Genomic DNA, 12966 nt, shown 5'->3' with positions numbered 1-12966 from the left:
CTAGGAAGTTTTATTGTAAATAAAAATTTTAACGCTTAAACTTCCTCTTCATTTGCATAGGCCTATGGGAATTCTGCAGTCTCTTCACTCCCTTTTCTTCTCGATTTCCAGTTGGGTTTCTCTCTTTCCTTTTCCCCTTTTTCTTTCTAACCTCAAGGACGTTACCTTCACGGACACCCTTCATTTTTTGGCGCGGGTTTCGTCGGTTGCCAGTCAAATTAGTCACACCTCTAGAATTTTCGGTTCCACTTCCCTCGTCATCATTAGTTTCTCTTTTGTCAATTTGGGTATTCTTCTTCCATCTTTCGTACCTATTCGTCTTGTATGAAGATTTGATCCATGCGCCGGATTCAGTTTTAATTTTTCTACACTTTTCTTCTTCACCAACATATTTCTTTTTCTGTCTGTCCCATTTCACAATAGCTTTCTTCTTTCTTCTATCAGTATCATCATCTACTTCCAATTCAAGGATAGATCTTTGTACTTCTTTTCCAAAACTATTTTTTAAGGATAGTTCATTTTCCATATAGTAATTTTTGGGAGCATATGGGATAAAATACTCATCATCTTTACCCGAACCCTGTTTTTTCTTCTGATACTTAGGCATTATGACGGTAGCATCTTCTTCATTGTCAGATAACTCTTCTGCCAGAAGTGTGTCTGATTCTGCCATCTCTTTGGTAATTTGATGTTTTGAAATAATTCTACCATGTGCGTTCCTTTTTTCCCTCATAACAATAGCCTTTTTTGAATTAGAATTGGCACCGATTTCAAACACAGTTGCTGGTGGTCGGAATGATCGGATTTCGAGTAGCATTTTATTCTTGTTTTCTTCTGTAGGCATGGTACTGGAACTGAAACATGGATGATTTCCTAGTGACTCAAGATTAATAGCCTTAGCTCGGCGTACACTTTCGTGTGATGCAGCTGTACATGATTTTTTATACAATTTATACGCACTTTTGGTGACTTTGATCATGTTAAATAGATCAATACTTTCATTATGCCACAAATTCAAAGCAGAGAATTCGTCTTCAATGGTTGACAATGGCACTTTTCCAAGGTAGCCATCCCAAACAGGTTTCTTTTTATCTAAACTCTCTGGTAAACCGCTCACAGGAATTGTATTAATGGGCCTTGCTAAAAATAGATGAAAATCAACATAATATCCCATTTCTTCGAGGGAAATCAAAGAAAAGGCAGTTCCAAATCTACCCGCACGAGCAACTCTGCCAGCTCTGTGAACGAACAACTTAGCAAGAGCTGGGAAATTGAAATTGATGACGTAATCAAGTAAAGGTATATCAATACCTCTAGCTGCAATATCTGTTGTAATTAAAACATTAACTAAACGATTTTGGAATTTGGCTGCGTTAATTTTTCGCGCAGTTGGATCTAAATTAGAATATAAATAAGTGCATGGTATTCCAGCATGATTCAAAACCATTTGTAAGTATTCGACATGGTGCATAGTAGGAACAAAAACTAAAGTCAAATCACTTGGTCTCACCACATTTTTGAGTAAATACAACAGTGCAGGGATTTTCGCTTCAGAGGGGCAAAATGCAAACCCAAGGGCAAGTGTGTCTGGAAGCCGTGTATCAACATCTAGTCTTATAAAAGTGGGGTCATTCAAGCCGGCTTGAGTGAAGTCCACCAACAATTTAGGTAAAGTGGCAGAAAATAAAAGGGTTTGTCTATTTTCAGGAAGGCGTTTCAGGATCTGATGCAGCTGCTCTCCAAAACCCATTTCAAATAATCGATCTGCCTCGTCAAATACAACATACTCAATTTCTCTAAGCTTCAGCTCCATTTCTATACACAAATGGGCAAATCGGCCAGGTGTTGCTATGACGATATCTGGTGATTCATGAATAGCTGCGAATTGCGCTTCCATTGAATCACCTCCTAATATAGGTGCTATTTTCAATCCTGTAAACTTGCCAAGTTCTTTTGTAAATTTTAGTGTTTGCAGTGCCAACTCTCTTGTTGGGGATAAAATCAAAGCTCTTGCCCCTTTTGTGGATTTAGTATGCAATTTTTCGAACATGGGAATTAGAAAACAAGCAGTTTTTCCACTGCCAGTCCTTGCCATTGCTACTAAATCTCTCCTCTCTAAAATAACTGGTATACATTTTCGTTGAATTGGAGTAGGGACCTTATAGCCTTTTTTAATAATTCCTTTCAGAACTGGATAATTAAGTCCCATGGATTGAAACCCACCAGATTTTTTCTTTTTTCCAACAACTGGATTAGTTTTTTCTACCTCGTAAGTCTCTTCGGCCATTTTCTATGCAGTTTCTTTCAGTTTTGGCTGTACTCCAATGACTTCTTCACTTACAAGGAAATCGTCCTAGAAAAATAAATAAAGTCAGAATTTAAGTCTACTAGGTACTAGCGTCGGATTAATGGTGTTTCCGCCCGGTTAAAAACTGGGGAACATTTAAGCCCCACTCCCTTCTTTGCACTGGCCAATCTGGTTACCCTTGAGAAAAGGTGAACAAAAGACTGTTTACATTTTGCAAATAGTGTTGTCCACAAATTCACTTTTCCTAGTCACCCCAGCCTTTAGACCCTCGCCTCCCTCTTGCCACAGAATAGACCTCCATTGCTACCCAAATAAAATTTCGCAAGGAAAGATATAGAAAAATTTTTCCCTTAAATAATTGAAATGTCGAATAATTGAATCTTTTCCCTCGATTTTTTTGTTTTTACTATTTATTGTGGCAAATTTATCTTATTAAATTTCAAACTAAATTTTTTTTAAGGTTGTATTTTACCAATTTCTTTTAATTTTAAAATTGTTTCCAAGAAACAAGGACTCAGTGGCGCCTATTCACGAAAATGTTGAAGGGGAAAGAATATTTTTACGAAGACAAACAAAAATGTTTTTTTCAAAATCTAGGTGGATAATATTGAACTAAAAATGGTTTAAGGTTGTATTCTACCAATTTCTTTTAATTTTTGAATTGGTTAGTTTATGCACGACATATTTCGTTTTTAAGTTGTTTTTCTTTTTCTTCATAAAAGCAATGAATCCCTTAGAGCTTGTGGCTGATATTTTGATATTAATTCTATCTTATCTTATGGCAATGACTTCTTCTCTAAGGAAGTTGTACTAAAAAAGTATTGAAGAAAATAAAAAAAAGACAGGTGGGGGGATAACTTCTTCGGCAAAATAAACGAATAAAGTACCAAGCACAGCAAAACGAGGGACACTTGTCCCAGGCATGTAAACTTTAGGGGCACAATATTTCAAATAAATAATCTATCGGTTATAATCGTTTTCTAATTTGAAAATTGTATTTTTATTCAAATAATTTTGAGGGTGCAGTTAATCAATGAAAATAATCAGTAAATTGTTCATTAATTAATGTTGTTAATAAATTAAATGGTTAATTAAGAATCTGATTGTTTGAATTGGTCAAGTGGAACTTTTCATAACCTTGTATATCTTAAAAATTGGGGAACACCCAAAAATTGGTGATTCCCCAATTTTTGGGGAAAACCAAAATTGGAGATTCAATGTTTAGTGAAAAAGACTTCTATTTAGTTATGCAGTTTCTAGCAGAAGTAGGCACTAAATTAAAAAAAAAAGAAACGTGGGTGAAAAGTCAGCAAAATAAAACAGGTGGAACCCAATAGCATTAGAAGGTGTAGTTGTCTTTGGGGGTCAACAGATTGTTAACGTTTGAATGTTTATGAACGAAAAGCACTGTCAAATATAGCTCATTAGTTTTGCTTATATATTTTAGTACCTTAAAGGGGCCCCAAAGGTATTTTAAGAGCATAAGAAAGCATCACATGATGTTTTCAGTTTCATCCTAGCTAAATTAATTTACCCTGAACTTTGGATATTGGGGTAAAAGTATCCACGTAAGAATTTATTTCACGGGGTAAATAAAAAAAAAGTAAATTGTCCAAGTTTTCCTTGTTTGTTACAAAATCATGAAGTTTAAAGGGTAGTATCATCTTTTCCTTAATTTTTTATTTACTTCTTTTTTTTATTTTACAATTTTGACGTACCCCCGTGAAATAAATTCTTATGTGGATATTTGTACTCCAATATCCAAATTTCATGGTAAAATGTTTTTCATACATAAAAATTCCAACGTTGACAATCTGTTGATCCCCAAAGACAACTACACCTTCTAATGCTATTGGGTTCCACCTGTTATATTTTGCTGACTTTTCACCCACATTTCATAATTAATTTTGTTTATATATCTTCCCGGTTCAACGCGGCAAAACTAACGAAAAGATGATACTACCCTTTAAACTTCATAATTTTGTAACAAACAAAAGAAAAACTTGGAAAATCGCAATTTCAGGTATGATTAGACCTAACACAAGTCAAGGGGGGGGGGGTCTGTATTTTGATGTCCTTGGTACATTAGGGTTTCTTTGGGGAACTCCATTCCTGGGCTAGATTCAATATATCTACAAAAACTTTTGTTCAAATGAAGTTAAAGAGCATAGTCAAAACTTTACAATCCAAAGTGTTCAGCTTAGGGAGTGCCTTTCGTAACATCTGAGCTGAAATCGGTCTTACTTCAGAAACATTTAACTAATTTGAACATAATAAGAATAAATGATTGAGCATACTGAAAATGAAATTTCATTCTCAAAGAAGTGATAAAAAAAACTTGATTCAATTATTTCATTTCTGGTTGCATGAAATACCATATTCAGGGCCAGGGCTGTCGTAAATACAAGGGAAAAGTTTAACTTTCATACAACAATGCTAAGAAATGAGAGGACTTGTTCAAATATATTTAGTTATTCAACAAATATTATTATTTTCAATATGAGAGTGGCTGCTGTCCCCTAAACCACCCATTATTTATGTTTAGGTTTAATTCTATTTTATAAAAATATTTTTATTCCTGTCTTGGAATAAAATTTTATTACTGTATAGCTGCGTTGACCTCAGGAACCTCGGTACTGTAGTGAGTTTTTAGTAGTACTAATAATACTAATGTTGGTGCCTGGACATTCTCATATCTCCTATAAGATGGAAGTGATGGGTCTCTCATGGATATATTGAATACTTGGCCCAAAAAAAGGTTTGATTTTGAAATAGGGAATTTTGAAAAACTTGAAACTTTGGCAATCAAAAATGAACAAAAATTAATCAAAAAAAAACTTTCCGAAAAAGCCTAAAACCTACTGCGTCATTGCCGTTTTACTGAAAACGAATTATATTACAAATATTTTCTTTTGTACTTATTACAACATTAGAAATACATATAAAAATTACAGTAAAATTAAATATTGAACTGATGAGCTTTCAGCGATTGATATCATTATATATCAAATATTTATTTTAATTTTATCAATTGTTTCCAAGACTGTTCCAAACGAATATAGCTTCACTGCAAACAAGAGTTAGGACACTGTCCCCTTTCCCTATTGTAAAAGTCTAAAGCCTACTATCCTATTTACGCTTCACTAAAAACGAATTCTATTATAAATATTTTATTTTCCAGGTATTGCAGCATTGAAAATGAATATGAAATTACATTGAAATAAAATCTTGAACTGATGATCTTTCAAAAATTGCTAACATTATATATCAAACATTCAGTTCGATTTCATTTGTACTTTTCAAGACACATATAGTTTTCAGTAAAGCGCCAATGACGCATTAGATTTTAGACTCTTACAGGTAAAGAAGGAGGCAAAACCCAAACTCTCCTTTGTAAGATTTTTGTTCGTTCCAAGCTTGATTCGTCTGTTCAGTTCAAGTTTTACTCGTTTTAAGATTTATTTACTCATTCATATTAGTAACTACTGTTTGTTGGATTGCTATTATTGTTTATTTAACTTCTGTTCGTTTTGGATTTCATTTATGCCTCAATAGCAGAATACTTTTGTTCGTTTTAAGCTTGATTTGCGTATTTAGTTTAAGCTTTACTCGTTTTGAGATTTATTTATTCATTTATATTAGTACCTGTTGTATGTTTTTTTTGTTATGATTGTTTATTTAATTTCTGTTCGTTTTGGGTTTCATTTGTTCTTTAATAGTGATTTCTGTTTGTTTTGAGTTTGAGTTATTGTGGGTTTCTATTTCTTCTGATCTTCAGTTTAATATGGCCTTTACTTTTCTTCAGAAAAATTCTTTTTCGGAAAGTTTTTTTTTTAATTATGACACAAAATAGCAGTTACTGTAGACCAATAGACAATCCTCCTTGAGATTTTGTCTTGATTTCAAATCAGTTTCCTTGTTGACAATCATTTTCAACATCGGTTATTTGTGCATTAGCCATTGATTGTTTTAGAATGGTTAATTTATAATTTTTTATTTCATAAACTAATTAAAGTGGGTACAATTTGGCATTATTAAGAAAGCTAGGGGGAGGGTATGAAATAGAATGTATTTCTTCGCCAAAGTGATTTTAAGATAATGCAAGCATGAAAAAAATAATTAAGTAATATGCAAGGAGCTGCTAAAACAGCAACAACAAAAAATCCTGCTTCAATAAAACACAAATTATTATAATTATTATTTACTATAATAATGATAATTATTTCGGAGACAAGGGTAACATATGCTTTTAAATTAAGTTAGAGCTCTTTTTCAAATTTTTTTTTTACTTGAATAATCCCTATTAAAATCTAGTTTTTAATTCTTGTTGCTATATTAAGAAGAAAAAAAGGTATAAAATTAACATACAGGGTTAATTGATCAGAAACTGTGGCAACATAGTACAAATAAGAATATAAAAAGAATAAACTGTTAATTTATTATCTATTGAATGAAGTGTTAATTTGTGTGGTAATTTTGATTGAAGGCCTTTGCGTATTTGTTGTTATATAGTTTAAGATAATTTTATGGCCTGTTGATTAGCGGTTATTATTTTTATTTATTTCTTTTTTACTCTTCGTGTTCGGAGGAAATAAAAAGTTTGAATTGAATTGAATTGAAACCCTTTGCCTCTATTTCCAAAGAAAGGAATCTGTACTATATAGAGTGAGCCCTAGAATGTGTAAACCTCTCTAGAATGTGTAAACCTCTCTAGAATATGTAAACCTCACCAATTAAAACGAAGAAAACAAAAAATAAGAGCTGTATTCACTAAATTAAAATAAAGAATGTCTTATGAATTGCTAATTCCTTGTCAAAACCAGTAAGAGTTAAAATAAGCTTCCAATGAATCATACAAGCCAGGAGACTGCTCCATACATATAGAAGTAGGCTATTATTATCTTAATCAGGAAACAAAGTAAACCACCTGATTAAATCAATTCTTGCAGGCCAATTTTACTCCTGCCAATTATTAGGAAATTGTTTGAAAAGATGTTTAATAGGAGATTAGAAAAGTTAATTTGAATAATAAAACCCTGTATGTATTAAAAAATATAAATAAACCCTCAAAAAGGGTTTCTCACAACCCTAGCAAGTTTCTATCCTCCAAAAAAAGCAAAATTTTGCATTTTTCCTCAGAAGAATGGTTGCTGAGTGTTTTTTTTTTTTTTTTTTTTTTTTTTTTTTTTTTTTTTTTTTTTTTTTTTGAGTGACATAGAATATTGCAACAGATCTGACTCAAACAAAATTTAAACTTCTGGTATGCTTTTTGAATAACAAAAGAGATCACGCAACAGCTAAGAGCCAATTTCTGCCACAATCATTTCAGCCCAAATAAGGCCAATTTGCTCAAAACTGATGAAACTAATGGGCCACAAACTACCAAAAGCCTATTTATGTAGCGTCCCAGTTTTTATAGATTATAATGCCATGCAGTAGCGCATTCACGCCAAAACATGTATTTGTTTCAGAGGCAATGCTATATTGTTGCCTATAGTAAAGGCCATACAGTTCCAATGCTTTATTATTATTTATCTATTTTTTTTCCCCAGAGGCACTTCACATGGAAGGGGTCGTCGCATAGCCTTCAGAGGGGGCTCATTGGATTGGAAATTAGAAGTTCTAATGCCCTTTCTAAAAGTCAAAAGTGATCGGAGGACAAGTAGCCCCCCCCCCCCTCAATGCCCTTTTTTCCCAAATGCATCAAATAAAAATTTTGAGACAGCCATATTGTTAAAACTAGTTCAAAGATCATGTAACAAAAACTCCAGTGTCAAAACAACCCTCCCAGGGCCCGGAGGCAAGCGTTGTAAGTTATGCCTTGAGGGTAAATATGGTTCTTATAGAAGGGATGCTCGTATAACTTTAGAGAGGGCTCATTTGATTGGAAATTGAAAGTTCTAGCTCACTTTTTAAGAGTCAAAAGAGATCAAGGGAAACTAGCCCCCCCCCCCCCACGCCCTTTTTCCCCAAATGCATCTAATAAAAATTTTAAGATAGTCATTTTGTTAAAAATAGTTCAAAGATCATATAATAAAAACTCTGACATCAATAGAACCCCCCAGAGCCCTAGGGCAGGCGTTATAAGTTATGCCCTGGGGCATATATGGTTCTTATGGAAGAGATGCTTGTATAAACTTCAGAGGGCTCATTTGATCGGAAATTGAAAGTTCTAGTTCACTTTTTAAGAGTAAAAATAGATTGGAGGGCAACTAGTCCCCCCCCCCCCCTCTATACCCTTTTTTCTTCAAAGCCATCCGATAAGAACTTCAAGGTAGTCATTTTGTTAAAAATGGTTCAAAGACCATATAGCAAAAGCTCCAGGGTCAACACAACCCCCCAGGGCCTGAGGGCAGGCGTTGTAAGATATGCTTTGGGGGCATATATCGTTCTTATGAACGCGATGCTCGTATAAACTTCAGAGAGGGCTTATTTGATTTGAAATTAAAAGTTCTAGTTCACTTTTTAAGAGTCAAAAGAGATCAGAGGGCAACTAGGCCCCCCCCCACATGCCCTTTTTTCCTCAAACCCATCCAATACAAATTTCGAGATAGTCATTTTTTTTTAAAATAGTTCAAAGATCATATAAAAAAAAACTCCAGGGTCAACACAACCTTCCAGGGCCCAGGGGGCAGGCGTCGTAAGATATACCATGGGGGCATATATGGTTCTTATGGAAGGGATGCTTGTACAAACTTCAGAGAGGGCTCATTTGAATGGAAATTGAAAGTTCTAGTTCAATTTTTTAGAGTCAAGAGATCGGAGGTCAACTAGCCCCCCCCCCCCCCCGTGCCTTTTTTCTCCACACCAATCTGATACAAATTTTGAGATAGTCATTTTTATAAATAGTTAAAAGTTCAGATAACAAAAACTCCGTTGTCGACACAACCCCCCAGGGCCTGGATGTAGGCGCTGTAAGTTATGTCCATGGGGCATATATGGTTCTTATGAAAGGGATGCTCGTATAAACTTTGGAGAGGGCTCATTTGATTGGAAATTGAAAGTTCTAGTTCACCTTTTAAGAGTCAAAAGAGATCCGAGGGCGACTAGTCACCCCCCTAGCCATTTTTTCCTCAAGTTCATCCAATGCAAATTTTGCGATAGCTATTTTTTTATAGTTCAAACATCAGACAACAAAAGTCCGGGGATCAACACAACCCCCCAGAGCCCAGGGGCAAGTGTTTTATGTTATGCCCTGGTAAGGTTTTTATGTAAGGGGTGGTCGTATAATCTTTGACAGTGGCTCATTTGATTAAACATTGAAAGTTCTAGTTACCTTTTTATGAGTCGAAAGTTAACGGAGGGCATCTATCCCTCCCTGACACAAACACCCTTTTTTCCCCAATTGCATCAACTGAAGATTTTTAGATAGTCAGTTTGTTTGAATTAGTCCAACGATAAGATAACAAAAACTTCGTTGTCAATATACACCCCCCCCCCCCAGAGCCATGGGAAGGGTTGTAAATTATGCCGCGGGGGCATATAAGCTTTTTATGGAAGAGGTGATTGTATAAACTTTAGAGGGGCCTCAAATGATTAGAAATTGTAAGTTACAATTCACCTTTTAAGAGTCAAAAGTGATCCAATGGGGACTAGCCCACCTCCCTCCCAACCTTCTTTCCCCTAAATCTGTCCAATCGAATTTTTTATGTAGCCGTTTTGTTCAAAATAAACCGAAGATAATATAACAGAAACTCCAGGGATAAAACAGCCCCCCCCCCCCCCTGCCAGAATCCGGGAGCAAATGTTGTAAAATGTGGCCAGAGGGTATATAAGGTTTTTATAGAAGGGATGGTCGTATAAACTTCGGAGGGGCTTTTACGATTGTAAACCTGAATTTTTAGTGCCCTTCTCAAGAGTCAGAAGGAATTAGAGGGAACTAGCCCCCCCCCCCAAGGCCTTTTCCCCCAAATGTATCCAATCAAAATTTGGAGATAGCCATACTTTTCAAAATAGTTCAAAGGCCAAATAACTACGCTTCTGGGGTTGACCCCCCCCTCCCCAGGGAAATGGCTCTGAGTTACGGAACCTAATTGATGTTGCGTTGATCCTTTGTTTAGTTAGATACTTGGATTTAGATTTACGTGGTAACTTCAATTTATGGTGCAAGGGCTGTAAGTTTTTTTTTTTTTTTTTTTAATGTAGCAACAAGAATTAAAAACTAGATTTTAATAGGAATTACTCAAGTAAAAAAAAAACTTGGAAAAGAGCTCTAACTTAATTTAAAAGCATATGTTACCTTTGTCCCCAAAATAATTATCATTATTATAGTAAATTATAATTGTAATAAATAATTAGACATCAATTAACAACCAATGATTAATTTTTAAAGCAAGTAAACTTTTATTAAATTTACATCACCAAGAATGAGTCATGCATAAAAGAAATCAGATATGTACAGCCTTCCTGATGCTGAAAAGTGTTTCTTTTGGTTTTTCCATCTTAAGAGACTTTGATAAATACATCAATTTTATTTCATAGTAGAAAAACCATGCCTCACTAAGTAATAAAAACTACCAAAAAAGCAGCATTTATAAGCAAGTTGGTAATACATGGCATCATTTTTTGTTTTGTTTTTGTTGGATGTTTTAGGATATTTTCTGTTGCTGGTTGTGTTTTGTTGAAGCAGGATTTTTTTGTTGTTACTGTTTTAGCAGCTCCTTGCATTACTTAATTATTTGTTCATGCTTGCATTAGCTTAGAACCACTTTGGTGAAGAAATGCATTCTATTTCATACCCCCCCCCCCTCTCAACTTTCTTAATAGTGCCAAATTGTACCAATCAATGGCTGATGAACAAATAACTGATGTTGAAAATGATTGTCAACAAGGAAACTGATTTGAAATCAAGACAAAATCTCCCGGAGGATTGTCTATTTTACTTCTTTTAGTAGAAATATTTTATGTTTTATTGATTATAGTAATTTTTCAGGCAAAGCATAAGTACTTGTGGAACATTCAACACAACATTTCAGTTTCAAGTGAAATAATCAGTTTCAAGTTTCAAGTTTCACAACATTCAGTTTCAGGTGAAATGCAGCTTCATTCCATTTTCCAGTCAAATTCTTTTTGAAACATAAAATTTATAATTCATAAAACCTATTTTTTTAAACTGATAATCACCTGTTTAAAACGTTTCAAAACGCAAACGAAGGCAACATTTGAGAGGGCAGAAGGACCAGCTCTGGTTAATTGCAATAAACAAAGGCTCAAACCCATTTGCAAGGGTGCTGTGCCTGAGCTGCCAATCATAGCAAGCAGAGGGGGGGGGGCAGCAAACAGCCTGTAAAACAGGTTTTTTGCAAGCTAAAAAGCCAGCTCAGTCAGCTCTATTGTCAGTATATTTATTAGTACTAAAGTAATGATAAAAATTTTTATATAAAATTTATTGTTTAACTATTCATTTTATAATTCTGTAAACTGATGGTCATGGTAGCTTTCAGCAAAGTGAAAGTAATGACTTCCAGTCTCTCTCTTTCTCTTTGCATAATCAAATTTAATTCCATAACAAATCAAGTAAAAGATTAACAATAAACAGACAAAATTAATAATTTATTGTTTTATAATTAACAATCCCCCCCCCCCAAAAAAAATAAAACGAGATACAAAAAAGTACCAGTAGCAAGGTGGTTACAATTCACTTGATTATTATAGCTAGCAACAAAACAACAACCAAAGCAAGACAACCATCCTCACTAAATCAGCTTATAAAAAAAAATTGTCCATAAAGAACTTCTATAATCTACTTTTAAATATTCCCAGGATTCCAGCTACCCTAATGCTAAAATGCTAAGAATAGAATTTTAGGAAAGCAGGCACTCTATTTTTGAATCAGGCCCTCAAAAATCAGGCAGGGAAGATGGCTCTGGTTCAACTTCTACATAGAATGACGAGTTCCATAATTAAGGACAGGTCAATCAATAGGATAGCCCTGGAAAACCTCAGGACTTAAACAATTCCAAATTTGACATGCACAAATTTCTAGCTGGCAATCGCGTTCCTGTCCCATATTCAGAATTTGTGATTCGTCAAAGCAAGGTAAAGTGTTGTGAACATTTTCTAGATATCTTCCTGTAAGAGACAGTATTTGTTCTGGATATTCTGAACTTACTTAAAATTTATGAGAAAATTAATTACCCATAACAGAGATCTATATGACAAACAGGTGAATCAATACTGTTGTAATGACAAAGGGGAAAAGAGAATAATCTCTTGCCATTAGCTCAATAAGCAGCATAGTTTATTATCAAGGTTTAATGTTTGAAAAAATGGTTTTACTGAAGTAAAATTGTTTATTTGAATCTTGTAAATGACAATCTTGCTCATTCTCTGAAGACACATCAACTCAAAATTATTTTTACTTTTTTTTTTTTTTTTTCATATTTTTTATTATAATTTTTTTTTTAAGTTTTAATTTTTTTTTAATAATATAAAACTACACTGAGACAGCTGTGAGCAACACCATAAAAACACCATAAGCACCACTAAAAGCACCATAAAGCACCATAAACACCATAAAAACACCACTAAAACACCATATAAGCAGATAAATAAATATAAAAATATCTATTGAAATACATACCAAACTATAAATAACTCTGACAATTAATGAGCAGCTTGGACAAGTTGCAGTATCTTCACCTGATTCAAGTTGTTCC

General features: G+C 34.1%; 2 protein-coding genes across 2 annotated transcripts in view; both read right to left on the bottom strand.

Annotated features, from left to right (window-relative positions):
• Nucleotides 1-12: 12 nt before the first annotated feature.
• LOC148951801 (ATP-dependent RNA helicase DDX54) lies at nucleotides 13-2287 on the bottom strand. Its single transcript, XM_089089335.1, has one exon. It carries the CDS (start codon nucleotides 2285-2287, stop codon nucleotides 29-31), a length of 2259 nt encoding a protein of 752 aa, XP_088945461.1. The 3' UTR covers nucleotides 13-28.
• Nucleotides 2216-12966, bottom strand: part of Dph3 (Diphthamide biosynthesis 3) — a 26810-nt gene continuing 16059 nt past the window's right edge. The window contains exons 2-3 of the mRNA XM_089089337.1: nucleotides 12891-12965; nucleotides 2216-2353 (exon numbers count right to left, since the gene is read on the bottom strand). Of these exons, the coding sequence (XP_088945463.1) occupies nucleotides 2291-2353; nucleotides 12891-12965 (138 nt within the window). The 3' untranslated portion in view covers nucleotides 2216-2290. The remainder of the gene's footprint in view (nucleotides 2354-12890; nucleotide 12966) is intronic.

The sequence above is a fragment of the Artemia sp. Qi Xiang Cuo genome, chromosome 5 (genome assembly GCF_049724085.1).
Source record: "Artemia sp. Qi Xiang Cuo chromosome 5, ASM4972408v1, whole genome shotgun sequence".
Taxonomy (NCBI): Eukaryota; Metazoa; Arthropoda; class Branchiopoda; order Anostraca; family Artemiidae; genus Artemia; species Artemia sp. Qi Xiang Cuo.
Note: the sequence above shows the minus strand (reverse complement) of the source record. Positions and strands in the feature narration are given on the sequence as shown.

Coding starts and splice junctions, on each gene's coding strand:
- LOC148951801 (XM_089089335.1), bottom strand. CDS start 2,287: ATGGCCGAAGAGACTTACGAGGTAGAAAAAACTAATCCAGTTGTTGGA.